This window comes from Panthera tigris, chromosome E2 (assembly GCF_018350195.1).
Source record: "Panthera tigris isolate Pti1 chromosome E2, P.tigris_Pti1_mat1.1, whole genome shotgun sequence".
NCBI classification, from domain to species: Eukaryota; Metazoa; Chordata; class Mammalia; order Carnivora; family Felidae; genus Panthera; species Panthera tigris.
Window position 1 is genome coordinate 30,844,789 of NC_056674.1, and position 27,962 is coordinate 30,872,750.

The 27,962-nt window shown below is 38.0% G+C and overlaps 1 protein-coding gene and 1 non-coding gene across 12 annotated transcripts in view; both read left to right on the plus strand.

Annotated features, from left to right (window-relative positions):
* CHD9 (chromodomain helicase DNA binding protein 9) overlaps positions 1-27,962 on the plus strand; it is a 232,851-nt gene that overhangs the window by 200,811 nt on the left and 4,078 nt on the right. For 6 of the 11 annotated variants that reach the window (XM_042970467.1, XM_042970466.1, XM_042970475.1 and 3 more), the window contains 11 exons: positions 151-193; positions 1,381-1,600; positions 4,147-4,349; positions 7,389-8,297; positions 9,292-9,455; positions 10,803-11,075; positions 11,815-11,983; positions 18,016-18,155; positions 18,436-18,657; positions 22,693-22,821; positions 25,756-25,860. In XM_042970467.1, coding sequence (XP_042826401.1) covers positions 151-193; positions 1,381-1,600; positions 4,147-4,349; positions 7,389-8,297; positions 9,292-9,455; positions 10,803-11,075; positions 11,815-11,983; positions 18,016-18,155; positions 18,436-18,657; positions 22,693-22,821; positions 25,756-25,860 — 2,577 coding nt within the window. Of the gene's footprint in view, positions 1-150; positions 194-1,380; positions 1,601-4,146; positions 4,350-7,388; positions 8,298-9,291; positions 9,456-10,802; positions 11,076-11,814; positions 11,984-18,015; positions 18,156-18,435; positions 18,658-22,692; positions 22,822-25,169; positions 25,225-25,755; positions 25,861-27,962 lie in introns of those variants that run through there. The other 5 variants (XM_042970469.1, XM_042970474.1, XM_042970472.1 and 2 more) reach the window with 4 other exon arrangements.
* LOC122234452 lies at positions 22,930-23,033 on the plus strand. Its single transcript, XR_006212240.1, has one exon. It is a non-coding gene; the product is annotated as a U6 spliceosomal RNA (small nuclear RNA).

Consider the following 27,962-nt stretch of genomic DNA (forward strand, 5'->3'; position numbering starts at 1 on the left):
AATTAAAATTTTTAATTTTGATAAATTAATCATTAAAAACTCTATTACAAAAAGTTCTCTACTACTATATTAAGAAACCTGATTCTCTTTTCTTCTTCAGTGTATCTTGACCCAATTACCCTGTGACAAATTTCTGTTTTCTTTTAAAAGGATGATGTTTCTTCACCAGGAGATCTTGTTATAGCAGATGGAGGTACATTGCATTTATCTCTTTATTTAGTATTATTGAAAATTCACATTCTCATGATACCATGAAATCAATAAACTGTTCCACTTTTGTGATGTTTGATGCATATTACATTTTTATTGAAGACAGTTGTAATCATTATAAGACATACTAGTTGATTGGAAATGTAACAGTATTTTTAGTTACAAATAGTTACACAGTGACTCACTAAGCTTTTATGGAATCAAAGCTTTGATGATTTTATGGTTACATTACTAAATTTGCGTATGAGATTTCATCATTAAAGTGTTAGTTCAGTAACCCATCCAACAACTTATTAGTTCCATATGCACATTAGGGTCCATTCTTTCTCACACCCCTTTTCTACAAAGCCTTCCTTTGCAGGGTCTTCCTTCTTCTACTTCCTTCTGGTTATCAAGATAGAAACATACTGTTAGAGTACACTCACTCCCACCTGGCACCCAAGTGGAGTCGGGCCTCATCTTTTCATAGTTTGACTAGGGAAGAAGGAATAGCATTGGCTTAGCATGAATGATTACTGCTTAATTATGGTGTATGTAATTAGAAGATTATTCCCTGGAAACAGAGAGCTAGGTCCTGCACTTTATTAGGTGAATAAGAGCATAAAAGTGACAGCATTGTTACAGGGAGTTTTTTATAATATATGTTCCTCACTAATGGCCTTTAAAATGTTTTGGTTCTCACATAAATTGAGATAGATTTAATACAGAAGAAGGCATTACTTAAAAGTGTCTACAGTATTCAACTTCCCAAAGATTTCAGTTTGATTTTTAATTCATTTAAATTAAGGCAACTGAGTATTTGCCAGGCAGTAAAACGTATTAGGCCTGGAAATGCAAGAGTTGTATTTTCTGTGCAAGCGAAGTTCAATAGATAATATTGTGGTTCTTTATTCCACTGTGACCTACTTTTTTTGAGCTGCTGTAAAAACTTGTTGTAATGTTTTTACAGCTGTAGTTAAAAGAAAACCTTTTTATAATGAGAGGTTTGGTTTGTGTGGGTTTTTTCCCCCACATAATCAGATTGAAAGAAAAAATATTTTAAGTAAGGAAATTTTGCTCTTTTTGTGAGCTTCATTTCATTATCTGTTTAGTTTGGGGGGGGGGGGAGGGTCAAAATTGTTTTCATTTTTTAGTTTTTTTTTTTATTGATATGAGTTTCTTTAAATACAGATGGTCAGCTGATGGAGGGTGATAAAATTTATTGGCCAACTCAATCAGCTTTAACCACACGTTTGAGGCGTCTCATCACTGCATATCAGCGTACTAATAAAAACAGACAAATCCAACAGATACAGCCCACGTTCTCAGTGCCTGCCAGTGTCATGCAGCCTCTTTATGAAGAAGCCACTCTTAATCCTAAAATGGCAGCCAAGATAGAAAGACAGCAGAGGTAAGACAGTAGCACTAAATTTTTAATGTTAGTATCTAAATGTAGTTTTTCATTCCGAAGCCTCTTAGAGTGTGATTATCTCACTTTGTGAAAAACATATATAGGTAGAGAAGTTGGTCAAAGCAAAGTGCTTTTATGCATGCACACAAATATATCAAACAGATAAAGATCATTGCATTTTATCGTTTCTTGCACTCTTCGTACTTAATCATTATTCTGTTATTTATGAATACTGAGGTATTAAAAAAATGAAATTGCAGAGCAAACTCAAGAATTAAATTCTTAATAAAGCATACATTTAAGTTACGTGAAATAAAGTCCATTCTACCTTACTTTATATCGACATTTATGAAATGTAAGAATGTATGGAAGACAAGTCCTTATCTGTTTTATACAGAGGATGAACCCTTGCAACCACTCATATCAAAGGAGAAAAAAATAGTATACCTTTCTGCAAAAGACCTTGTTAGGAAGACAGTCATGCTACTCTCCCCCCAAAAGCTTTAACTTCTTAAAGAGGATAGACTACACTGAAAAGAATAGCAATGTTTAGCAGTAGCCTGGCCTCCTTGTTAAACCTGGATCCTTGGATCTTCTCTGGAAAATATATCTTGTTCTTTGGTATTTATTTGCAGCACATCCATCATAACCAGAGTTTAATTCATCTGAAACAAGATTTTCAATGTTCTAGATCTCTGTAAATACACTGTTTCAGTTACCTACAATTGCATCGTAACCCACTCCAAAATGTGGTGACTGAAACACCAGTTTTTTTTTTTTTTAATTTCCCATGATTCTCTTGGTTGACCAGGTGGTTCTTCTGCTTCCCGTGTTTTGGGCCAGCAGGTAGGAAGTGGCCTCACTCAAACACCTGGCAGTTGGTGCTGGGCTGCCAGCTGGGAGCTTGAATGAGGGAGCATTCCCAGTGACAAAGGCAATAAAAGCTGGAGATTTCTTAAGGCCTAGTCTCAGCAATTATAAAGCATCACTTCTGCCACTTTCTATGGGTCAAAAAAAGTCACACGGCCAATGAAGTTTAAAAGAAAAGGGAAAGAGATTATACCTGTCCACGGGAAGAGCGGCAAAGAATTTATGGCCATCTTTAACCACATACATTTTCCCTTGGTCTGTCAGATCTCGATCAATCTTCCTAAAATACTAGTTTTCTCTTGATATTCAATGGCTCCTTATTTACTGTAAGTATAAAGTTTAAGTTCTTAAGCCTCAGTCCAAGAGTCTCTTCAATTTAGATGTCAGCATGCATTTCTAATTCTATCCAGTACTATTTCCTCTGCCATAATATCCTACGTATTCTTGACTCAGTACCCTAGCTTATGTTGTTCCTATCACCTGGGATACCTTTCTTCCTCCTCTTTAGTTCATACCTAGCCCATCCTTCAGAGCCCAACCCCTGTCCTATCTCTTATATTAATTTTTTCTCAAACAGGCCAGCTCACAGTATTCTGTTTCCTGTACTCATATAGCACTTATCCAAATAAATTACTCATTATCACACTAATACAAGATGTTATAAGGACGTTTTTCTTTTCCCTGTCTTGTCTTCCTAAGTTGTAAGTTCTTTGAGGGTAGACACTGTGTCATATTTTTGTGTGTTCTGTGTAGTGTTTTAACTCATCCTTTCTATTCTATTCCTACTTCCATCACCCAGGTGTAAGCTTTATAAGATTTAATTGGTTTCCCAGGCTATTTTTGCAGCATTATTACATGAATCTTCTTAATGAAGCACTATGATAAAAATGGCCTGTTGATGTTTTTCAAAGGTCTCATACACTCTTTCTCGTTCTCACAATTCTATAAGTTAACTAGGGAAAAGTCTCTATAAGTTAGACTGTGTTTGGAGATTTGTGGTATGTGAAGGTAATATTACCCTCTTAAAATATCTTTAGGAGCTTTCAACTGAATAGAGACTATTTTTAGCCAGGCATATGGAGTGTTTCATAATCAGACCCCATTTCTACCTCCAATATGAGCCATATCCTTGTCAAACTGGAATGCTCATCATCTCCCCCAAATGTAGATTATTCCTACTTTGCTTATACTGTGTCCGCTTCCTAGAATTCCCTACCTGATCTTAGCCTTGTTCCATCTTAAAAGCCACTTACTTCTGTGATGCTTTCTTGATCACTCAGGTCTGAACTGGACCTCCCATCTTCTGCACTCTCCTAAAATCCTTGCTTCCTAGAATGCATACAGCTACAATATACCACCTTATACTAGGGATATGTTTGAAATGTTTCACTGTTTCCTTAAAGGTAGGGTCATCATGTCTTATGTAATCTTGTATCCTCTGCATATTTTCTTACGTAGTAGATGTGCAAAAAACTATTATTTTCTGAAGGAAGAGAAGCATGGTTGGACAGATGAGTCAACTAGCATATATTTGCAAGGCAGTAGTACCCTTGCATTTAATCCTTTAAAGTGTTAGGTATTTGAAATGTTTTAAATTTTATTATAGTCATTATATTCAGCATTAATATTTATTTTAATGACCAGTGTGGCTCTTTCTTTAATCTGACTCAAAATAGATGGACAAGAAGAGAAGAAGCTGACTTTTATAGAGTTGTGTCCACATTTGGAGTGGTATTTGATCCTGACAGAGGCCAATTTGACTGGACAAAATTTAGAGCTATGGCTAGGCTGCATAAGAAAACTGATGATAGTTTGGAGAAGTATTTGTATGCATTCATGTCCATGTGTCGGAGGGTTTGTCGTCTTCCTTCCAAAGAAGGTAGGTATAAAACTTCTTTTTTTCCTGGTTTTGGTCAAAGAGGCAAAAATCCCTAAAATTCTGAAATTTCCAACTTTTTTTATGTCAATACTGTCTAATTCAACACATCAGTTATTTTTCAAAATTGTAAATTAACTATGTTCAGAGATTCCCCCTATTTGTTAATTCTGCTATTAAAGTTAGATCAAAAGAGAATAAAGTTGCACCTTGAGTTTTGAGGAATAGCCAGTGCTTATTCAATATTAGATTGATGATCGGGGGAAGGTAGAAGATAAATAGTAGCTTCAGATAAACAGAACTAACCTGTAGTTTTAGTCCATCTCATAGGAACTGTTTTACAGGATTTATTCGGTGAATAATTTTGCAAGGAATGAGGCCTCCTCTCTAAAGACATTTCAAAGAGTTTTAATAGGGGAAAAAAAATCACCCAGAGCCTTCAAAAAAAGGAGAACAACAACCAATCAGAGGTGCTAATGCTCAGCCAAGGCACTGGCAAGGCAGATTCACCCAGGAGAGTGACTTTCATCGTCTTTGAAGCCCAGAGAAATCACTCATCCTGTCAGCAATTCCTCTCAATCATGCTATTATAAGCAGCTGTCTCCATTCTTTGTTGAATATGATTTCTGACTGCTAAACCCACTGGCTTCCTAATCCTATTTCATAGTCAAAATATAAATTGCTAATAAAAGGACGTAAATTTCATGTGGGTTGGTTGGTTTGTTTTAATTTTATGTCCTAACAGATCTGTTGTCAGTCTACTGAATAGAGTAGCCCATCACTTGATTACCCAAATACCAGATAATCCAGAGTAGTCTACTTAAAGGTCTTTTGAGAGACTATCCATGGGTTTAAAGAGATAAAGCAAAGTATTGTGTCTTCTATTATTTATGGTTACTGAGAGGCCCTCATTTCTTTTTTTTTTAATTTTCTTAATTCCCGAACGATATAAAATGTGATGAATAAATTAACCACTTTGACTCCAGTTTTTAAAAAGAAAGGGTTAATTACTGACAATCAATAATGATCGAAAAGGTAGTTTTCTTGTTAAAAATGTGAGTGAGGTTTTACTTAGATCAGTTTTCCAAACTTCCTCAGCTCATAGATCCCTTACTGTCTCAGTAATTTTTCACAGCACCTGAGGCCAGAAGTTCTGTTTAATGAATAAGTAGATCCAAACAACTTAAGTATTTGTTTCCAACAATCTAGTAATTGTTTGAAAACATAATAGAAGCTGAAAGAAAAAAAGTACTACTTTTCTTTCTTAAATAACCTCAGTTACTTACTAATGAGATGTATACACCTGTCAGGGACTATACAACTGTCACATCCTAGAGGTAGAATGGATATGCCCACTCTTGTTTCCTGTTCTACACTGATGTCTGCATGGTCTTTTTTTTTTTTTTTTTTTTTTTTTTTTTAACTTTTTATTCTGAACTACTTTCAGACTTTGAAAAAAGTTGCAAAAAACCACAGAAGTTTCCATGCATTTCTCACTTTGCCTCCCCTAAAGTTAAAATCTTACATGACTAATTACAGTATAATTATCAGACTAGGAAACTTAACAGTACAATGCTGTTAACTAAATTGAATGCCTAGTCAGATCTTACTGGTTTGTCCACTGATGTCCTTTTTTGTTCCAGGATCCCACATTGTATTTAGTTGGTCTTTCCCCTCAGCTTCCTACAGTCTGTAACAGACCCTCAGTTTCTCTCTTGTCTTTCATGACCCGATTGCATACCAGAGAAATGACGTGTCCCTCTCAGAACATATCAATGGGTTCATGATGTCAAGATAGCTAACACTGATGGTGTTGCCCTTGATTGCTTGGTTACAGTAGTTTATGCCATGTTTCTCCAGTGTAAAATTGATATCCTTTCCCCTGCAGTTAACAGATACCTTGAGGAGATACTTTGAGACCACACAAATCCTGTTTCTCCTCAAACTTCCACCCATTGACATTAGTATCCATGAGTAGATCCTTATGTGTAACAGCTTTTAATGTGGAATTCTGCTACAAGCAAGAACTGTTGTTTCCGTTTCATTTGTTGATCAATTATTCACTTATTCATATCAGAATGGACTCATAGATATTTATTTTACTCTATAGGTTAGAACCCAATACTCTCATTATTTTGATACTCAAATTGTTCTAGATTTGGCCACTACCAGCTCCTTTAAGTGGGCCCACATTATTTCAACAAGCCCCTGTCGATTTCTGAACTGCCAGTATCTCTGCCCACAAAGATATAACCGCATCAAAAGGAATATAGCAAGATCTAATGTTGAAACTGAGCCAGCTCAAGCCACTACTTCACATAGCCTTTGACAGTGTTCCTGCACTTCCCTGAAATTTTAAGAAAGCCTTAAGTGTTCCTGTGAGTTCACCACAATGCCCTGAATTTCCTTGGTGCAGCTAGAAATATGTGGACTTCTGTTTGTTTATCGGCTATGATTTAACAGTTTTAATTTGTATTTATAAATGAGTTCAAGTAAGTGTTTGTCTCTTTGATTAAGACACAGATTAGTGGGGTACCTGGGTGGCTCAGTCGGTTAAGCATCCAAATTTGGCCTAGGTCATGACCTTGCTGTTCCCCAGTTCAAGCCCGGCATCGGGCTCTGTGCTCCAGAGCCTGGAGCCTGTTTCAGATTCTGTGTCTTCCTCTCTCTCTCTGCCCCTCCCCAACTTGTGCTCTGTCTGTCTCTCAAAAATAAATAAACATTAAAAAAATAATAAAAGACACAGATTAGTAAGGACATAGCTCATAGGGAATTTTTTAAAAGTAAATTCATAGTTATATTAACATATTTCCCAAAAACATTACGTTTTCCCCACTTTCAGAAGATCCAGTGTTATACACTGTATGTATGGATTTTGGTACTTTTAAAAACTTACATCTTTCCTCATTTAAAAATATTTTTAAAATTCTGGAAACTACACAGTGATATCAAGTAGAGTTGCATTTTAGAAGTTGCATTATTTGTTTAACTCTGTAATAAAGTGTTTCCAAGATTAATGTTTTTGTTCTCGTCTTAACGTAGAATTGGTGGATCCAAATATTTTTATCCAGCCAATCACAGAAGAACGTGCTTCAAGGACTTTGTATCGCATTGAACTTCTAAGGAAAGTACGGGAACAGGCCCTCCGACATCCACAATTGTTTGAACGCTTGAAGCTTTGCCATCCAAATCCAGACCTGCCAGTCTGGTGGGAATGTGGCCCTCATGATAGGGACTTGCTCATTGGAGCTGCGAAACATGGGGTGAGCCGAACAGACTATCACATTCTTCGTGATCCTGAACTCTCCTTTATGGCAGCTCAAAGGAACTACAGTCAAAGTAAGATGGCTCCTTCAAGGACTTCTACCCCACTTTTACAGCAATATCAAGTAGCACTTTCTGCTTCTCCTCTTACCTCTCTACCTAGGCTCCTAGATGCTAAAGGTATTATTCTAGAGGATATGAAAGTTAAAAGTGAAAATCTTAAAGAGGAGCCTCAGTCTTCTGAAGAAGAATCTATGTCTTCTGAGGAAACCAGGACACTAATAAAGTCTGAGCCTGTAAGTCCAAAGAATGGTGTTTTACCGCAGGCCACTGGAGACCAGAAATCTGGTGGAAAAGGTGAAACAGACAGACGCATGGTTGCAGCCAGAACAGAACCCCTAACTCCAAACCCAGCTTCTAAGAAACAGCGAGTCCACAAAAGAGGATCCGAATCTAGTTCTGAGTCTGACTCTGATTCTGAGAGATCATCCTGTTCTTCCAGATCATCTTCTTCCTCGTCTTCCTCCTCCTCTTGTTCCGACTCTCGATCAGGCTCTAGTTCCTCTTCATCCTCCTCCTGTTCTTCAGCATCGTCTTCATCCTCATCCTCATCCTCTTCCTCATCATCCTCCTCCTCATCTTCATCAGAAGAAAGTGACAGTGAAGAAGAAGAAGTCCCAAAGCGAGGTATATGCATAAAGTGCTTTTGCTGTTTTAAGACATTTCAAGTGAAAATGAAAACGAATTCGGTTCACATAACTTAAGCATGCTTAAAATTGTTAACCTAAGTCTTATATGTACAGATTTTCTTAGAGAAGCACTATCGAAAAGGAAACTCGTGTTACTGGTGCACACTCCCTATTCAGTACTCAAGGCATTGCAAAACGGGTTAATCAAACAGAAATTAGACATTTTGTACAATAATGGGTTTCTTTGTGATCACCTTCAGTTTAGTGTTCCTTTTTTTCTGAACATGCTGATCAGTGAACACATCAAGATCATATTCTGTAACAGCCAGCAGGGTTCTTAGATTAAGCCGTCAGACCAACAAGAGTATCATAGGCCCTCCTTGGCAGCTGTCTCCTCAGAACAACACAGGAACTACAGTTTGCCTGTAGAGGAGTCTCAGGTGGCTCTGTCCTTGCTGCAGCCCACAGTTCAGGTGCAAGGCAATGAGTTGATGGCGAGCGGGTGCAAGAGCCAGTCTGGCCTAAGGAGCCTCAGATCCTGCAGAAGCCAGGGTCTCTTGTAACGGCTCTGTGAGCGCAAGTTTCAGGGTTGCCACAAGGACATGCCCCGGCGTACAGGTCCCCTCCGGAGAGGATGTCAGTGTACTCCTCAGGTTTTTATGGTCCCCTCAGTCCAAATGCACTTTATCATTCTGGAGTTGATATGTGTCCAGGGAGACAGATCTACAGGGTTAACTGAGGGTCAGATTTTCACGCAGAAAGGGATGTTTTGTTAACCCTTCCCCCTCAACCTCTTTAATGCCACTTATTTTGCTTTTGTGATAATTTTTTTAAACAATGGGCACCGTATTGTATTCTAGGCAGATTTTTTTTCCTTTTTGGCCATTTGTTTTTACTTCTAACTTTTTCCTTTGAATAATTATATAAGATTTGAAAAGTATATATAAAATTGTTTTATGCAGTCTTTTTAAAACGGTTATAATTGTTCTCAGCAGAAGGTACCCCTCACGTGAAAGCCTACGATGAAGAAAGTGTTGCGTCACTGAGCACTACCCAGGATGAGACCCAAGATAGCTTCCAGATGAACAATGGGACACCAGAGTCCGCTTATATCTTACAAGGAGGATACATGCTAGCAGCCTCATATTGGCCAAAGGTAAATGAGTAATGTCTTACCAGAACAGATCATTTTTTGAGTATTCCTCTATGTTGCTTTCATGGTAGATAACTTACTGTGCGGAGAAATAGGTCACCATAAAACATAGGATGGGGGCGCCTGGGTGGCTTGGTCAGTTAAGCGGCCGACTTCGGCTCAGGTCATGATCTCACGGTCCGTGGGTTCGAGCCCCGCGTTGGGCTCTGTGCTGACAGCTCGGAGCCTGGAGCCTGTTTCAGATTCTGTGTCTCCCTCTCTCTGTGACCCTCCCCCGTTCATGCTCTGTCTCTCTCTGTCTCAAAAATAAATAAACGTTAAAAAAAATTAAAAAAACAAAACAAAAAACATAGGATGGCATTTTGGTGTTAGCATCAGAAGTATCAATTACTGTTACCAAGTAAATAGGTGTACTTGAATGTGTTTATTTCTCAACATAACCTTAGAATGTTTAGAATAAGAGATAATGGATGCTGACATTCACATACAATATTCAAGGGCTTGTTTATGAATGGGTGCTTCGAGCTGAGTCTCCTTGAAGAAATTTACCATAGCCATTTATGACTTAAAAAAAAAGTTCACTTGGGGCACCTCGGTGGCTCAGTTAAGCGCCTGACTCTTGTTTTTGGCTCAGGTCACGATCTCACACTTCATGAGGTGGAGTCCCTCACTGGGCTCTGCGCTGACGGTGCGGAGCCTGCTTGGGATTCTCTCCCTTCCTGCCTCCCTCCCTCCCTCCCTCCCCCTCTCCCTCTTTCTCTCTCAAAAATAAATTAATTAAAACAACCATTTTTTTGAAAGTTCACTTAAGTGTATATACTTTCAGTGGTAGAAGTTCAGATCGGATTAATGCAATTCTGTCAGTGTGGCTAGACTAGTACAAGAGTACTTACCTTTAGGAGGGAGGTTGTGAAATGGGGAGGTGAAGAACTCTACTCTTACCTGCTTCTGAGTTGATTGAATTTTTCCAACGAACTTGTATTACTTGTATAATTATGAAAATAACAAGGCTGAGATACCTGGGTGGCTCAGTTGGTTAAGCATCCAGCTTTTGATCTCTGCTCAGGTCTTGATCTTGGGGTGTGGGTTCAAGCACCGTGTTGGGCGTGAAACCTACTTTATAAATAAAAAATGAAATTACAGAAGACTATCTGTCATATATTTTTGGACTCCAATGGAAATTTGTACTTGAACTCTTACGGAATTACATATGTATGTGAGAGCATGTATACACACCAAATGCACATAGGTTGTACCAGGGTTAAATCCATCAAGGCCCTGAGCCATTTTATCTCCGAAGGGCTGGCCTGACTATGAAAACCACACTTAGATGTTTGCATGCTTTTCCAGGATCGTGTGATGATCAACCGGCTGGACAGTATTTGTCAAACAGTTCTGAAAGGGAAGTGGCCTTCAGCTAGAAGAAGTTATGATGCCAACACAGTGGCCTCTTTCTATACCACAAAACTGCTGGACAGCCCTGGCGCAGCTACAGAATATAGCGAACCCAGTGTACCCACACCCCCAGGCGCCGGTGTTAAAGAAGAACACGATCAGTCAACACAGATGTCAAAGGTGAAGAAGCATGTACGAGAAAAGGAGTTTACAGTGAAAATCAAAGACGTATGTTTATTTTTATTGCCCTAGGACCCGATTGCGATTGCGTGTGCAGCATGCTTTTTCTGCAAGTGGCTGCCTGCTCTCACTCTTACTTCCTTCACATACTTGTTTTCTGGTATTTGGATTGTTTTCTTTTTGATATCCAGGTTATTAGACTTGAATATCCTACTAGAAGGATCATCATTAAATGTTTCTCTACCTATACTTCTGAAAATAGTCCTGCCAATCAAGAATGCTTTCTTAAACAGTCTGACAAATGCTAATTGTTTTGGTTCTTTTGTATAATATTTAAATGGTATGTCAGTGCACTTTCTCTTTTAAACATTTAGCATGCTCTGTTCTCAGTAACATTTCATTTTTCAGTATGATTTTTGAAGCTAAATTGATTATTCGGTGTCTAATATGTGGGTTACGTCCTCTGAAATGTCCTATGAATAATGTACATAGAGAAGTATGTCTCAAGCTGATAGTGTTCCAATGTACCAGTCACATGTAAAACTTTGTTTTGCTCAGAAAAGTGTATGTAGTACCTGTTTTTTTTTTCATTTAAGACAGAAAACATAATATTCATTATAGAAATTGGTTGACGTTCTTTTTCTTTAGTTCATTTCTGAATAGGAAGATGATTAACATTTCAGGGTTTTTACTTCACTTTTTCTAAGTAAAAAATTTCTCTTAATACCCTGAAATGGGTTCTTTTTTTTTTAATTGTTTCTTTCTTGATAATGGTGTTTGTTAACAGGAAGGTGGTTTGAAGTTGACGTTTCAGAAGCAAGGGCTTGCTCAGAAAAGACCGTTCGACAGCGAAGACAGTGCCCTGGGGCAGCAACAGTACCTTGCTCGGCTTCGGGAACTGCAGAGTGCGTCGGAGACCAGCCTCGCCACCTTTCCCAAATCCGTGCCAGTATCAGGTGAATACGGTCACAATAATTGCCTCAGTAGGAAATATTCCTGCTGTCGTTTCCAAATCCTCTTTTATTTATTCTTCTAATAAAAAGTCATCTATCCTCTAATGTCGGGGTCTCTTTTAAGTCTGTAATCAGTATAATTTTAGTTCTTAATAAATACCTGTTGAGTTGTTTAATATGACATTTTAAAGCAGGGTGCAGTTTTATTTGGGGGATTTAAATATTTGGGTGGAAATATTCTGTCGAGTCCCTTTATGCAGGTAAAAGCTCAAACAGCATTTCAATATAAAACCAATGATGAATTTGAAAGCAAACACCTGAACCACAAATGAATGGTGATTTGTAGAGAAGGTTAAAATGAGAAGTTTTAGAAAGACTTTAGAGACAGTGTAGTCCAGTCGTCTATAGGATACAGGAATTGTCATGACTAGTCCCTGAAAGACAATCTTTCATTCTCATGGAATATTTACAAGAAAAAGATTGTTACTACCTTAAACAGCCCTTTATATTACTGGGCAGCTCTAATTACCACAAAATTCCTTCTTACTTAGAAGAAAATTTTGCTTGCAATTGTTTTTTCTCAGTGATTGAGATTCTGACTTTAAAGGCGTCACAAGGGGTGCCTGGGAGGCTCAGACGGTGGAGCGTCTGCCTCTTGGTTTCAGTTCAGGTCATGATGTCGCAGTTCATGAGAAGGAGCCCTGCATCAGGCTCTGTACTAGATGTGGAATCTACTTAACATTCTGTCTCTCCCTCTGTCTGTCTGTCTCTCTGCTCCTCCCCCACTGGTGTGCATGCTTGTGTGCTCTCTCTCTCTCTCTTATAAGTAAATATTTTTTTTTAATATGTAAATGTCTGACTCTTAATCTCAGTTCAGGTCATGATCTCACAGTTTGTGGGTTCAAGGCCTGCATCAGACTCTGTGCTGACAGCATGTAGCCTACTTGGGATTCTCTCTCTCCCTCTTTGTGTTCTCCTCCCCACTTGTGCTCTCTTTCTCTCTCAAAATAAATAAATAAACTTTAAAAAAAATTTTTTAATTATTAAAAAAGTAAAGGCATCAGAGAATTAACCTATTCCTATGTTTGCATGATCATCTTAACATTTTGAAAGCAATGATCATATCTCCTCCTCTTTGGGACTGTATCTCTTCTAACCTTTTAACAATTTGAATCAATAGTGTTTGTTAGATACCAAATCGGTGCCACATGTTGTGTGCTCTGTAGGTGCTGAGGTCCATAAGAAGTTTTGTTTTGTTTTGTTTTGTTTTGTTTTGTTTTCTTGATCTTGGTCTAGTGTGCTTTGTCTGTGTCCCATTTAAAGTGCAGTATCGGAAATTGAGAATTTTACTCATGATCAGCTGAGTCTTTACAAAATGCAGGTTTTCAATTAAAGCAGATTAGTGACTTGAATTTCCATTACACCTACCATTTACATAAGGCTGAGGACCCTGTTTCAGTATTCTACTAGATCTGGTTGCCATGCAGTATTTGAAAACATTTCAGATCTCCTGCTGTGCATGAGCACAGTGTGTGGGACTCCTACGATTTGGGAAAATAATGCTTTGTTATAAGTGTTAAATTGGTTGCTATTCCCAATTGCTGCTGTCATGACTTTTTAATTATAAATCATAGTTAAATTACAAATTAGTACCGTCAGTATTACTTACAGATTCATTAACCATTCATTGTCATTCTCTAGTTCCTGGACTTTCAGACATGTACAGATTGCAGTTCAAATATGAATCAGCCATGCTTCTACTGCTGAAGTATAAATCCCCAAACTGTGCTTTTCATTAACAGTATTGTATTAAAGGAGCTCTGTGTTTTTAGGGGAAAAATGGGAACAAATGGGGAAGATAAGCTGTGGGCTCTTTTGACTAACCTAAGTGGGGTTTAGAAATACAATTTCTTGTACTCTGATAACTCCACCATAAAATGGGATTGACACTAATATCATCTGACCATTTTATTGCTATTGCAGCTGAATTGTACAGTGTTCACCTTTAAGGTTATTTAAAGGTTACTTTGGCAAATATTACTATTTTTAATAGTATAAGTAGTAATTGTGACACTAATCTGCAGCTATGTAAAATATTAAAAAGCCTCAGACATTAAAACTAGGAAGAGTTATTATCTAAGCATTATATCTCATCCATCTTACTAATTTGAAATGTGAAATCTAGATTTGCCTTCCTATTCGACTCTTAGAACATCTCTTAACAATTTTTTCCCTTTTCTTGTTTATGAAATGAAGGGTTGGGGTAGGAGATCGTTGTTAGGTGAGATAAATAATATGTGTAGAGTGGCTAATACAGAGCCGGGCACATAATTAGATGCTAAACCAATGTTAAAATTGGTACCTCACAGGTTTTAGAATTAGATGCTGAATAAATACTATTATCATAATTCTTAATATTCCAAAGCCTAGACCCTTTTTATGTTTATATGGGTCCCTCTGAATTTTATCTGAAAGTTTCCAATAAAGATACAGGTTGTAATGTAATTTAATTAATGAAGGGGATAGTAAAATAGCATAAATTACAATAAGACAAAACTAAAGAGCCCATTCCAGAAACTACCTAGAATAATGAACAGAGGGTGTTGATAGAGCCAAACAGCCTAGGGTTTAATTCTGTCATTTGCCAGCTGTGACATTAGGCCAGTAACTTAATGCTTCTGAGCTCATTTATAAAATAGGCCTCATATTACTTCTATGTTGGGGTGCCTGGGTGGCTCAGTTGGTTGAGCATCCAACTCCTGATTTCTGCTTAGGTCATGATCTTGTAGTTGTGGAATCAAGCCCCACACTGGGCCTCGTGCTGAGTGTGGAGCCTGCTAAAGATCTCTCTCTCCCTTTGCCCCTCCCCCACTCTCTCCCACATGAGTGCTCTCTCTCTAAAAAAAATTTTTTAATGAAAAAATAACGATACCTCTATGATTTTATTGTTTCGTTTTTGATGATTTAAGAAAACACTGTTTAAACCACGTTCGGTGTGTGGCACCTCGTAGACATTTAGCAGAAAGAAGCTATTTTTAATAGTGTTATAATTGCATCTATGACAAAGGCAATACAAGCTTTATAAAGGAGATTAAGTTAAATTTTCCATTTTGGATTCTAGCTTAAATCAGTAACGTTTATAAAAATCACCCTCAGAAATAACTCAAGGTGGCTCAGTTTTTTTAAGAAAGAAAAAAAGGAAGGAAGGGCATCACAGTAGTATATAATTGGCCAAAGAAAATATGTTTATGAATTGTCAAATAGGGTATGTTTATAAATGCACACTTTGGTGTATATGCAGTTGTTTTTCCAGAGATAATTAAGTACTTTTTTATATTACACCGGAAATATAGTAAAGAGAAAGTAAAAAGAAACATAGACACTGTCTGCCTTTCAGTTGCTTGGTGGACTAAGACCTACATGTTAAAATATTAGACAAGACTTTGGAGCACCCGTGTGGCTCAGTCAGTTAAACATCTGACTTGGCTCAGGTCATGATCTCCCGGTTCATGGGTTCAAGCCCCGAGTGAGGCTCTGTACCGACAGCTCAGATTCTATGCTGTCCTGCTTCAGATTCTGTGTCTTCCTCTCTCTCTGCCCCTCCCCCTCTTGCACTCTTATTCTCTCTCTCTCTCTCTCTCTCTCTCTCTCTCTCTCTCTCAAATCTAAACAAACATTAAGAAAATTTAAATATCAGACAAGACATTAACAAAAACAAGATAATATGTTTTGCCACACAGCACATTATAGTTACTAAATACCAGAGAAGAGGGGAGCCACTGCTGTCTAGAAACTTAGGCAGAGTCCTCTGGAAGAGGTAGAATTGAAAAAGATGTATAAGAGGCAGATTAGATAATGGTCTTTCTGGAAAGTGACCTTCCCGGGAGAGGTGGAAGAGAAGCAGAGAATAGCATGAACCAGAGACTTGATAGTATGGTTTTGTGATAAGATTGACATAGCTAGTATGTAAATCCCTACTGGAGAGATATTTGTATGAAATCAGAGCCTGCTTAGAAAAGGTGAATCTAGGTTATACACAACATAAAAACTGAGCTGGGGCAGGGATTGAGGGTTGGGGGTCATGCTGGAAAGGGGCTGATAGGAAGTCATGGGGCACCTGAGTGGCTCAGTCAGTTGAGCGTCTGACTGTTGATTTTGGCTCAGGTCATGATCTCATGGCTTGTGGGTTCGAGCCTTGCATCAGGCTCTACACTGATGGCACGGAGCCTGATTGGGATTCTCTCTCTCTCTCTCTCTCTCTCTCTCTCTCTCTCTCTTCCTGCTCCACCCCCTGCTCACAGTTTCTCTCTCTCTCTCAAATAAATAAACGAAAGAAAAGAAAAAAGAAAAGAATAGGAAGTTATGAGAAGTTCTTATAAAAAAGAATAGTACTTTTGGGGCGCCTGGGTGGCTTAGCTGGTCGAGTGTCCGACTTCGGCTCGGGTCATGATCTCACGGTCTGTGAGTTTGAGCCCTGCGTCGGGCTCTGTGCTGACAGCTCAGAGCCTGGAGCCTGTTTCAGATTCTGTGTCTCCCTCTCTCTCTGCCCCTCCCCGCTCATGCTCTGTCCCTGTCAAAAATAAATAAACATTTAAAAAAAAATTTTTTTTTTAAAGAATAGTACTTTAAAAATGGTACTTTGGGAAAGTTTATTGTTATAGCTGAAATGTGCTAGGGGCACCTGGCTGGCTCAATTGGTCGAGCATCCAACTTCAGCTCAAGTCATGATCTCAAGGCTCATGGGTTCAAGCCCCACATCTGGCTCCCTGCTATCTGTGTGGAGCCTGCTTCAGATCCTCTGTCCCTCCCTCTCTATGCCCCTCCCCTATTGCTCTCTCGCTCTCGCTCTCGCTCTCGCTCTTTCTCTCTCTCAAAAATAAGCCTTTAAAAAAATAAAGTAAAATGTGCTATAGTGAAAGTATTTCCAAATCATTTATAATGTTTTGTGAATCTGGTTATAATGAAATTCACTAGGTGGATAATGAAAGCTTTTCTTTATAAAGTTATGTCACATTCCTAGTGTGCTTTTTTATATGCAAACCTACTTTTTAATCATTGTAACTAGCAATTCCTTACCATATGATTTAAGGTACCTTTTTGAAACTGAGATGTGATGAAGGTAAGTGGCTTCCATAAGGTTGCACAGCCAGCCAATGGGCAACTCCTTATTCAGGGATACCCTGGACTTGCTCTAAAAATTTTCCTTGAATTGATTAAAAATGCATTTCTCACTATAAGCTGTGAATTATTTTAAACACACATCTCATCCTTAACAGTATTTTAAGGAGAGCTCTAGATTATGTACTTTTGAGGACAGGAACACCATTTAACTCCTCTTCGAACCATTGTAGGACCTTGTACCTACGTACAAGCTATTCGATAAGTATTTATTTATTGGAAAAAAATGGCTGAATGCATGGAACTTTAATTCATACCACTTACAGACATTTTTATTGAAATGTGGAACAATAAAGGTCAGTTTAACTTGGCAACTAAAAAGTTAGTGGTGATCTTAAAACCCCTGCCAAAAGCTGGCACAGGAACGGACTGTGGGAAATTGAGGAAGCAGCTGGTCGTGAAAAAGAGAGCACAACAAATACTAACCTTTCGAAGGTTTGGGGAATTATAAAAGGCTGAAAGAGGTTTATTTGTCGTTTGAGTTAGGCCATGTTTTTAAGTCAGGGAAAAGAATCTGATATAGAATGGGTATTTTGGCACAAGAAAGTAGACTGATAAAACAAGCTTTCAGAAAAGGTAGGAATTAGTGGCTGCAGAGGAAGGAGAAGGATTTGTCTTATCCGTGAGAAAGACACACTTCCTCCTCTAAAAGGGAGAGGAAGATAAGATGTGTGAGAATCAGGGGGGGAAATCTGAAGAGACAAGTCAAAAAGTTGATTATAGTTTTCCAAATTTTCAAATGAGGAATAGGGGTGGTGTAAAATAAGAACTAACACTTCCATATATTTAGAAAAATTATTGCTTTTAACTGAACATCTAGATTCTGACCACTGTTTTGCATTTTTTTATTTGATTAGGTACTTCCATTCAGTCAACCCTTGGTGCCAATGGAGTTAGATTAGACAACCAGCCTATAGTCAAAAAAAGGCGGGGAAGGAGGAAGAATGTAGAAGGTGTTGACATCCTCTTTTTTAACAGAAATAAACCACCTAATCATGTAAGTAAAAACTACTGATCCTTGAGTCCAAAATTCAGTCCTAGTAAATATACATATTGCTGTTCTGTGAATGTTTTATAGCATAAAAATATTAATTAGGAAATTAGATTGTACTTTGGATTCTATTTCAGAGGCATCCAACACTGCCTAAGATTCATGAAAATTTTAAATTTGAAAAACTTACTTTTTTCCTCTTCAAAAACAGTTGCTTCATTGGACTTTGCAAAGAATTGAATGATAAAGCATAGCAATAAAATTTTCATTTGGTGTTTTTCTACAGGTAACTGTAGGCCTAACCAGCTCCCAGATTTCTACAGGGATAAATCCAGCACTGTCCTACACTCAGCCTCAAGGAATTCCGGATACAGAAAGTCCGGTTCCAGTTATTAACCTGAAAGATGGGACAAGACTTGCAGGCGATGATGCGCCAAAGAGAAAGGATTTGGAAAAATGGCTTAAGGAGCACCCAGGTTATGTGGAAGATTTAGGAGCTTTTATTCCTGTAGGTGATGCCTTACAAATCTTGGTATTGATTTTATTTCTGTGACTTACCAAATCTGTGCTGATGAAGCATAAATTTTTACCCACTTATGTAAATACACGTTCTGCCCAAGATTTAGGAAAGCTAACAGAAAAAAATACCATTTTCCCCATGAGTGCCTTTTTCCATTTTTCCATTCTGTGCTTAATAGTAATATATACAGAGTACCATGTAAGACCATGTTACCATGTAACAATATACAGAGTACCATGTAAGCCCAGTGAAGGTTATAAAGGGATAACATTTCCAATCCTTTTCCTCAAGTTTATTTTAAAATACTAATGACCAGGGGCACCTGGGTGGCTTAGTCAGTTAAGTGTCTGACTTCAGCTCAGGTCACAATCTCACAGTTTGTGAGTTTGAGCCCCGCGTGGGGCTCTGTGATGACTGCTTAGAGCCTGGAGCCTGCTTCTGATTCTGTGTCTCCCTCTCTCTCTGCCCCTACCCCTCTCACACTTTGTCTCTGACTCTCTCTCTCTCCCCCTCTCTCTCTCTCAAAAATAAATAAACATTAAAAAGTAGTAATAAAAATAAAGTAAAACACTAGTGATCATATTAAGGGTGCCTGAGTTGCTCAGTCTTGGTTAAGCAAGACTTGATTTTTGGCTCAGGTCATGATCTTACCGTTCTTGAGATTGAGCCCCATGTCAGGCTCTGTGCTGACAGCGTGGAACCTACTTGAGATTCTCTCTCTCTCCCTCTCTTTCTGCCCCTCCTCCACTCACACACATGCTTTCTCTCAAAATAAATAAATAAACTTAAAAAAAAATACTATGATCATATTAAACATGTATTGAGATTTAGCTGTGTACCTGGCATCATAATTAGCACTTAACGTATATTATCTCATTTAACACTCATGACACCTTTATCAGAATGGCGTTATTATAACTTTTTTAGATAAAGAACTTAAAATACTAAAATTTTAAGTAAATATTACAAGCTACACAGTCTTAAATCCAGTGTCCAAACTACTACTTTTAAGCTCTTCTTCAGGCTATAACAGTATAGCTGTGTCTCTCCAGATGCACATTGAGTTTACATTAATCAAAGTGAGAATTGTTACATTTCATTTGCATTTTTACATCCCCTGAAATACTTTGTGCGCACTATCTTATAGGCATATGGCTTTCTTACTCATAGAAATCTGTTATTTCATCTTGCAGTATTTTTTTTTAATTTTTAATGTTTTATTTATTTTTGAGACAGAGAGAAACAGAGCATGAGCAGGGGAGGGGCAGAGAGAGAGGGAGACACAGAATCTGAAGCAGGCTCCGGGCTCTGAGCTGTCAGCACAGAGACGGACGCGGGGCTCGAACTCACAAACCGTGAGATTATGACCTGAGCCAAAGTCGGACGCTTAACTGACTGAGCCACCCAGGTGCCCCTCATTTTGCAGTATTTTACTATTAGATACTGATTACCAAAATTTGTGCCAGATCCTCTATACAATGAAGCTAGCAGACCTATTGTATCTGCCTTCATTATGAAGATTAAATGGACAGCCCAGTGAAGCTGTCTTAGTACTCTGTGAGCTTCTTAAGGACCGTGTCCTAGTTACCCCAGGACTTTGTATCCCCAGGACTTATTTAGTACATAATTCCTGATACATAGACTAGTATCTAGCTTTCTATGAATATTCACTGAGCCAGTGATTAAAAACTGAAAGTCTTTTGAAGATTAAAAAATTCTATATAAAGGTAAAGTTGTTATTTTATTAACAGAAAAAATTACTTGTTATTTTTTTCATGAAAACGAACTACAAAAGCTCCAGTCCCTACAGTGGTCTTTGTGTCTGTAATATGTACTTAGTCTAGAATTTTACATTGCCATTATTGACACCAGGAAATAACCAAGTGCCTCAGTCTTGAGTTTCACATGCCTTTCACATCCCTGGTTTTCTCAAAGGATGCCACTAATTCTCGAATAAGCTTTAAATATGTTTGATTTTTTAAAAGCCAAATAGGGATGCCTGGGTGGCTCAGTCAGTTGAGCATCTGACTCTTGATTTCAGCTCAGGTCATGATCCTAGGGTGGTAGGATCAAGCCCCACATCAGGCTCCTCACTGAGTGTGGAGCCTGCTTGAGGTTCTCTTTCTCTCCCTCTGCCCCTCTCCCTACTCACACGTGTGCTCTCTCTCTCTCTAAAAAACAAATTAAAAAAAAAATGTTTTAAGCCAAATAAAGCTCTTATAATTATGAGGGGAGGAATTTTCCCTAAATATGATGGATAATCTTAGAATGAATACTGCAATTCTAACAATAATGAGAATCATTAGTTTAACCCTATAACTTAACATGTTAGAAAATAACATTTATCTAGGCAACAGATTTTTATTGAGTAACTACTGTGTGCTAGCCCCTCTTTTAAGGGATGGAGTATAAAACCATGAGCAATATAAAGTTCTTGCCATCGTGGCATGTATACTGTAGTCTGTAAAGGATTCTCCTGTCTGTCTCTCATCGCTGCAAAGGAATCTTTATTAATTTTTTAAACTTACAGCCATTCATCATTTTCACTGCAAATAAACTTTTTATCGTAATGTTTTAGATAACGTTACATACTATTATTAAGATTTTAAAATATTTTTAAAAGCAGCATTGTGATAAAGAATACAAGATAACCGTTAGTTTGATTTCTGAAGGATACTTCACATTAATGATTTTTTGGCTCTCATACTCTATTGGGATATGTCTAGAGCTGAGTAACTATAACATGATAGATACAGATATATAATAACAGGTATGTATAGAGTACCATAGAAACAGATAAAAGGAATATGAATGACTCTGCCTAGGCCAAGTGTCTAAGGAAATGTGGAAAGAAAAGAGAGTTGACATACGTGACTGATGGATGATAAAGAATAAGTAGGTTTGACCAGGTTAACCCAAGAGGAGGCTATTCTAGGCATTATAAAACAATTATGAAGAGTTGAAAGAGGATAGGATTGTAAGACACATTCATAAAACAATGGCTAGCCTGATGTCACAGGGTGTGTGGGGGACCGAGTGGGGCAGTAGTAACTAGACAGAAAAGGTGAATTTAGGCCCAGGCTGTGATGGGACAGGTATGCCTTGCAGAAGAGTGTGAGCATTCATCTCTTGCAATGTTCTCGTTGGTCCGAAACAGCTATAAACATCAAGCCCTGCTTTGCTAAGCTGTACACGTAAGCAGCATGGCCTGATGCAAAGAGTTTTATTGCCAGATCCTGCCACTTGCTAGCTGTGTGGCCTTGATGAAGGTAACCTCTCCAAAGAGATAAAGACTATTAGTGAGATGAGATAAAAACTCACTCATAAAGACTATTAGTGAAGAGATAAAAACTATTAGTGAGATGACGAAAGAGGAGAGCCACAGCTAGCACAAGTACAGATTGTATCAGCACAGAAAAAAACCCGATGTGTCAGGAGAAAAAGTAAAGAAGTGTACAATTTACAGGAGGCTGCTCCAACATTATTGGTAACTCTAAAGCCTTACTTAGTATTTTATTACACAGCGACCCTCAAACAACAAGGTTTGAATTGTGCATGTCCCCTTATACATGGGCTTTTTACAGCACAGTATGGAGAATGTATTTTCTCTTCATTCTGATTTTCTTAATAACATTTTCTTGAGCTTATTTTGTGGTAAGAATACAGGATATAACACATATAACATACAAAAGATGTGTTAATCAACTATGTGTGTTTTCAGTAAGGCTTCTGGTCAACAGTAGGCTATTAGCAGTTAAGTTTGGGGGGGAATCAAGATATGAGGATTTGTGACTATGGCAGGGGGAGCACCCCTAACCCCATGTTGTTCAGGGGTCAGCTGTATTAAATATAAAAATATTTAAAGTTTAAGTCTTTTAAAGTATAACTAAAGGGTAAAATCTTCAATGTTAGATATAGATATCTAATATGTATTATACAGTATTACAGGATTAAGTAACTTGGTTCAGCTCTTTTGTACTGTTCGCACTGTTTTAAAGCTATTTCTTTGCTTATATATTTTAGAGAATGCAGCTCCATGAGGGGAGGCCCAAACAAAAGAGGCATCGGTGCAGAAACCCTAATAAACTCGATGTTAATAGTCTTACTGGAGAAGAACGTGTTCAGCTGATTAACAGAAGAAATGCCAGAAAGGTATTTATATATTTGTGGTTAATCCTTTGTATTGGTTCAGTGCTTAGGATTTCTCCAGAACCCTGTTTCATTATGCACAGTTTCCTAACAGACCTGGACAGATGTATTGTGTTCGCTTCGGCAGCACGTAGAATGAAACTGGAACGATGCGGAGATCAGCATGGCCCATGCACAAAGATGACGCACAAGGTCTTGAAGCGTTCCATATTTAACTAGCAGATTTGTGAGAAGAGACACGGGCTGTGGTTTTATACGGTCTAATTTCAAATCCCGCATCTTTGGCTGAGCTGTGGAACGAAATAAGCAAGTCACTTCACATGTCTGTGCCTATGCAGTGTGGCACTGCACAGGAGCACCACATCCAAAGCAGTGGCTCTCACTGGGAGCAATTTTGTCTTCCAGAGACATTTGGCCATGCCTGGAGACATCTTTGGTAGCCACAACTTGGGAGGTGGGGTGGTGGTAGGCAGGGGAAGGATGCTGCTAAACGTTCTCCAGTGCAGACGATAATCCCTTACAGCACCAGCCCACAATGTCCATGGTGCACGGGTTGAGAAACTCTGATGTTCTCGTCACAGCCATCATGGATTTATATATTTATCACTCATTCCCTGTCAGATGGTCATAAAGTGATTAAAATCAGCGTATTGCTGGGATGAGCACTGGGTGTTATACGCGGGAGGTGAATCCCTGGAATCTACTCCTGAAATCGTTATTGTACTATTATGCTAACTGATTTGGATGTAAATTTAAAAAATAAATAATTTTAAAAACTGGAAAAATAAATAAAATCAACATATTGCGTAATTTTCTGGTAGATGAAAATAGAATGTCTTAAACAAAGGTCCCTTATAGAATAAGGGCACTGCTGTGTTTGTCTTAGTGCTTTATTGACTGATGAATGGCAAGAGTCAGGTTTTCCCAAATTCTAATTCTAAAACCAAAGGTGGCTCAACATTTGTTTCCCCAAATTGTTTTTGTTTATGTTTGGATTGGTAGGTGTCTCTTTCAACTCACAGCATAAATGATACAACACTTGGACGCCCTTTTTGGAATCTTATAGCTCCGGTATTTTTATTCTGTTTTTGTTTTTGTTTTTGTTTTGTTTTAATACGGCTGAACATGCAACAAAATAAAGAAAAAGATGACCTCAGAATAAGAACAGCAGATTTTTCATTGAGTTCCTTCACTCATAAATTAATTTAACAACTGTTTTGATATTGTTATGTGTGCCAACTCATTAAAATTAATACAGATCTTTCCCCAATTTTGTAGAGATAGCTTATTCAGCTTTTGTTAGTACTTTAAAATGATGTCATAGGTGTATTAGGGAAAGAACAAGATGACATTCTATTAGCATTTTACTTAATTTTGTGCTTATGTAGATTGTGTTACAAATCTTTGCACTTCATCTTAAAACAAAAATTAGCATTACTAGCTATGGATAAATTTGTCTTAGCCAGTTTTAAGGAAATGGAACAGTTTTGTATTTTTACTTGTTAGGTATTAAACACTCCTAATCTTATTTTAATTTGTGGTAACCTGATAAGGGACCTATTCATTTCCCTTAATTTATAGTTAGTTCTTGTTCAGAGTCTCTAGAGTACAGGCCTAAGGCTTGAAAAGAATCTACCTTCTAAATCCCCATAAACCACCCAGAGGGCCTCCATTTAAATTGGAGCTTAATGAAGGGAATAAAGAGAAGGAGAGTAGGACAGAAACTGCAGAGACTAAGTAAAGACTGTAGGAAATACTAGAAAAGGTTACGTACGGGTATTATACCTGGCCACATTAAAATCCTGTCTGTGTCCTGTCAGGAGATAATATATATTCATCCAGAGAGGTATGGAAAAAGGACTTACGAAGTATCTTTAGGCTCCAAAGGAACATGAAGTTGATAGGTCCAAATCATTTTAATTTCATACTAACTATTATATATAGGTTTTAAATTTTCTCATATTGTGATTACTTGGTTGGTTGTATCGCTTTTCACATTCAAAAAATATGTATATTTTTTATAGTTAAGGTTTCAATTTACGTGACAGATAAGAGCGTGAGTTTTTGAGACCCGAGGTTGAAAGTTGACCCTAACACTAACTAGCTAGCTTTGGGCGATTTATATAACTTCTCTGAGGCTTAATTCCTTCGTTTGAAAAACAGAAATAATACTGTCTCAAAAGATATAGTGAGGACTAAAGTAAGTCATATACTTAAAATCCTTAGCGTACTTGGCATATCATAAAAAGAATAAAATATTTGTTATGTGCGAGATGCTAAAGCACTTGAGTTGTCTCATTTTTATCCTCATAAAACCCTATAAGGGAAGTATTGTTATCCCCATTTTCAAGATCAGAAAGCTGAGGCTCAGAGGGATTTATTGATTTGCCCCAGTTCACATAGCTGGTAAGTCTGACTCCAAAGGGTATATATGCTCTTAACTAGGCGATATCACCTATCCAGCATAGTAAGTGCAGAGTAAATGGTGGTTATTTGTTTTACTATTCTAGTCACTTAAAGCATTTAAAAGTTACATTGCCACATGTCTATATGTTATGTTAATAGTGCTTCTGGGGACGCCTGGGTGGCTCGGTCGGTTAAGGGTCCGACTTCGGCTCAGGTCACGATCTCGCGGTCCGTGAGTTCGAGCCCCGCGTCGGGCTCTGTGCTGACAGCTCGGAGCCCGGAGCCTGTTTCAGATTCTGTGTCTCCCTCTCTCTGACCCTCCCCCGTTCATGCTCTGTCTCTCTCTGTCTCAAAAATAAATAAACGTTAAAAAAAATTAAAAAAAAAAAATAGTGCTTCTGGCCTGTGGTAGTCCTTTTTAATAAAGATTGTCAAAGGTGGTTCAAGAAATAAACTGTACAGCACAGAATAAAAGCAAGAAGTGTCTTCATATTTAGTATCTTTATCTAACCGTCTGTTTTTCATTTACAGGTTGGAGGTGCTTTTGCTCCCCCTTTAAAAGATTTATGTCGATTCCTGAAAGAAAATTCAGAATATGGAGTGGCTCCTGAATGGGGAGATGTTGTTAAGCAGTCTGTGAGTATTTCATACGTACTAACTCAGGCATCATCTCAAAAATTAGACGCTGTTTAGTCAAACTGAGAAAGACAGCTACCATATGATTCCGTTCATAAGTGGAATCTAAAAACAAAAATCAAAAACAGAACGGAACAGAACAAAAAGCAGAATCAGATCTTTAAATACAGAGGGGAGGTAGGTGGAGGCAAAATGGACGAAGGGGAGCGGGAAGTATGGGCTCCCAGTTACGGAATATGAGTAAGTCACGGGAGTAAACGGCACAGCATGAGGAATACAGTGAGTGACACTGTAACAGGACGGACGGTAGCTGCACAGCATAATGTATAAACTTGTCAGATCACTAAGTTGTACGCCTGAAATTAATGTAACATTGTGTGTCAATTATACTCAAAAGGGAAAATTAGATGCCATTTAATTATACCAGAGATTAAGTTTTAAGAATTAAATATTGCATGAACGTGTGACAGTGTTTTTTAGTTTTTAGTTTTTATTTTGCAGCACATGTTACAAATTTCTCAGATGCTTGTTGAGTTAGAATGCAGAATCAACATAGGCTGATCTGTTTTCATTTTAACCTCTAAGATAACTATTTGAGCAATGCTACCAAGATTAATCAAAGATGTGAGGAAAGGTGTTTAAGTATATTCATCATAGTATAGTAGTAAAAAATTGGGAATATATTAATGGTCCAGCCATCTATTTTATTTCATTTCATTAAGTTTATTTATTTTTTATTTGAGACAGAGAGAGAGGGTGAGCAGGAGAAGGGCAGACAAAGGGAAAGAGAATCCCAAGCAGACTTCTCATTGTCAGAGTAGAGCCCAACATGGGGCATGATCTCAAGAACTGCGAGATCATGACCTGAGCCGAAATCAGAAGTCACCTAACCAGCTGAGCTACCCAGATGTCCCTTTGTGCAACTATTTAAAAAATTGTATTAGGGCACCTGGGTGGCTCAGTTGGTTAAACATCCAACTCTTGATTTCAGCAATCAAAATACAAAGCTATTTTTTCTACAAGTGTCCAAATGACAAGGGCAGGCTATAAAACTAGGTTCATTATGATTCTATTTATTTTAGAAACAGAAGTGGGAAGAATTGTAGAATCTGTAGATATGCACAAGGGAAAAATGGAAACATCCTGAAACGTTAGCCATGGTTCTCTCTGAATGGTGAAATTATGGATGATTTTTTTTTCTTTGTATTTTTTTGCTGTCTTATTTTCTGCAGTGAACCCTAATGCTTTTGTAAAGAAAACAAGTAAGTTGATCAGTTCAGAACACCATTTAAAAATAGTACCATGAGTGTCTTTGAAGCTGCTGTCGGGAGCTGCACTGTCACAAACGGTCGTCACCAAGCACGTGTGGTGATTGAGCGCTTGGAATGTGGCCAGCCTAAAACAGAGTGTGTGTAACAAGTGTAAAACACTGGGCTGGAATTTTGTTTTAGTATAGTTGACACACAATGTTACATTAATTTCAGGCGTACAACTTAGTGAGCTGACGTGTTTATACATTATGCTGTGCTCGCCACAGTGTAGCTGCCGATGCTATCACAACATCACTGGGCTATATTCCTTATACTGTGCCTTTTATTCCCATGACTTATTCATTCCATAATTGGAGCCTGTGTCTCTCACTCCCCTTCACCCATTTTGCCCATTCCCCTACCCTGGTTTGGGTCTTTAAGACTGAGTTTGGAAAAAATAGAAAATATAAAATATCTTTATTTTCATACATTACATATTGAGATGATAATATACTGGTTAAATTTTATAAACAGACTATATTACTAAAATTAATGTCACATGTTTCTAATATTTTTTCTTTATTTTGAGAGGGAGAGAGAGAGTAAGCAAGGGAGGGGCAGAGAGAGAGAGAGAGAGAGAGAAAGTCCCAAGCAGGCTCCGCATGGTCAGCACAGAGCCTGATGCGGGGCTCGATCTCACGAACCATGAGGTCATGACCTGAGTCAATATGAAGAGTTGGATGCTTAACCAACTGAGCCAACTGAGCCCCTAACATCACCTATATCTGTTTTACCATTTTTAATGCATGCAGTTACTAGAAAATTTAAAATTACATTATGTGGCTTGTATTT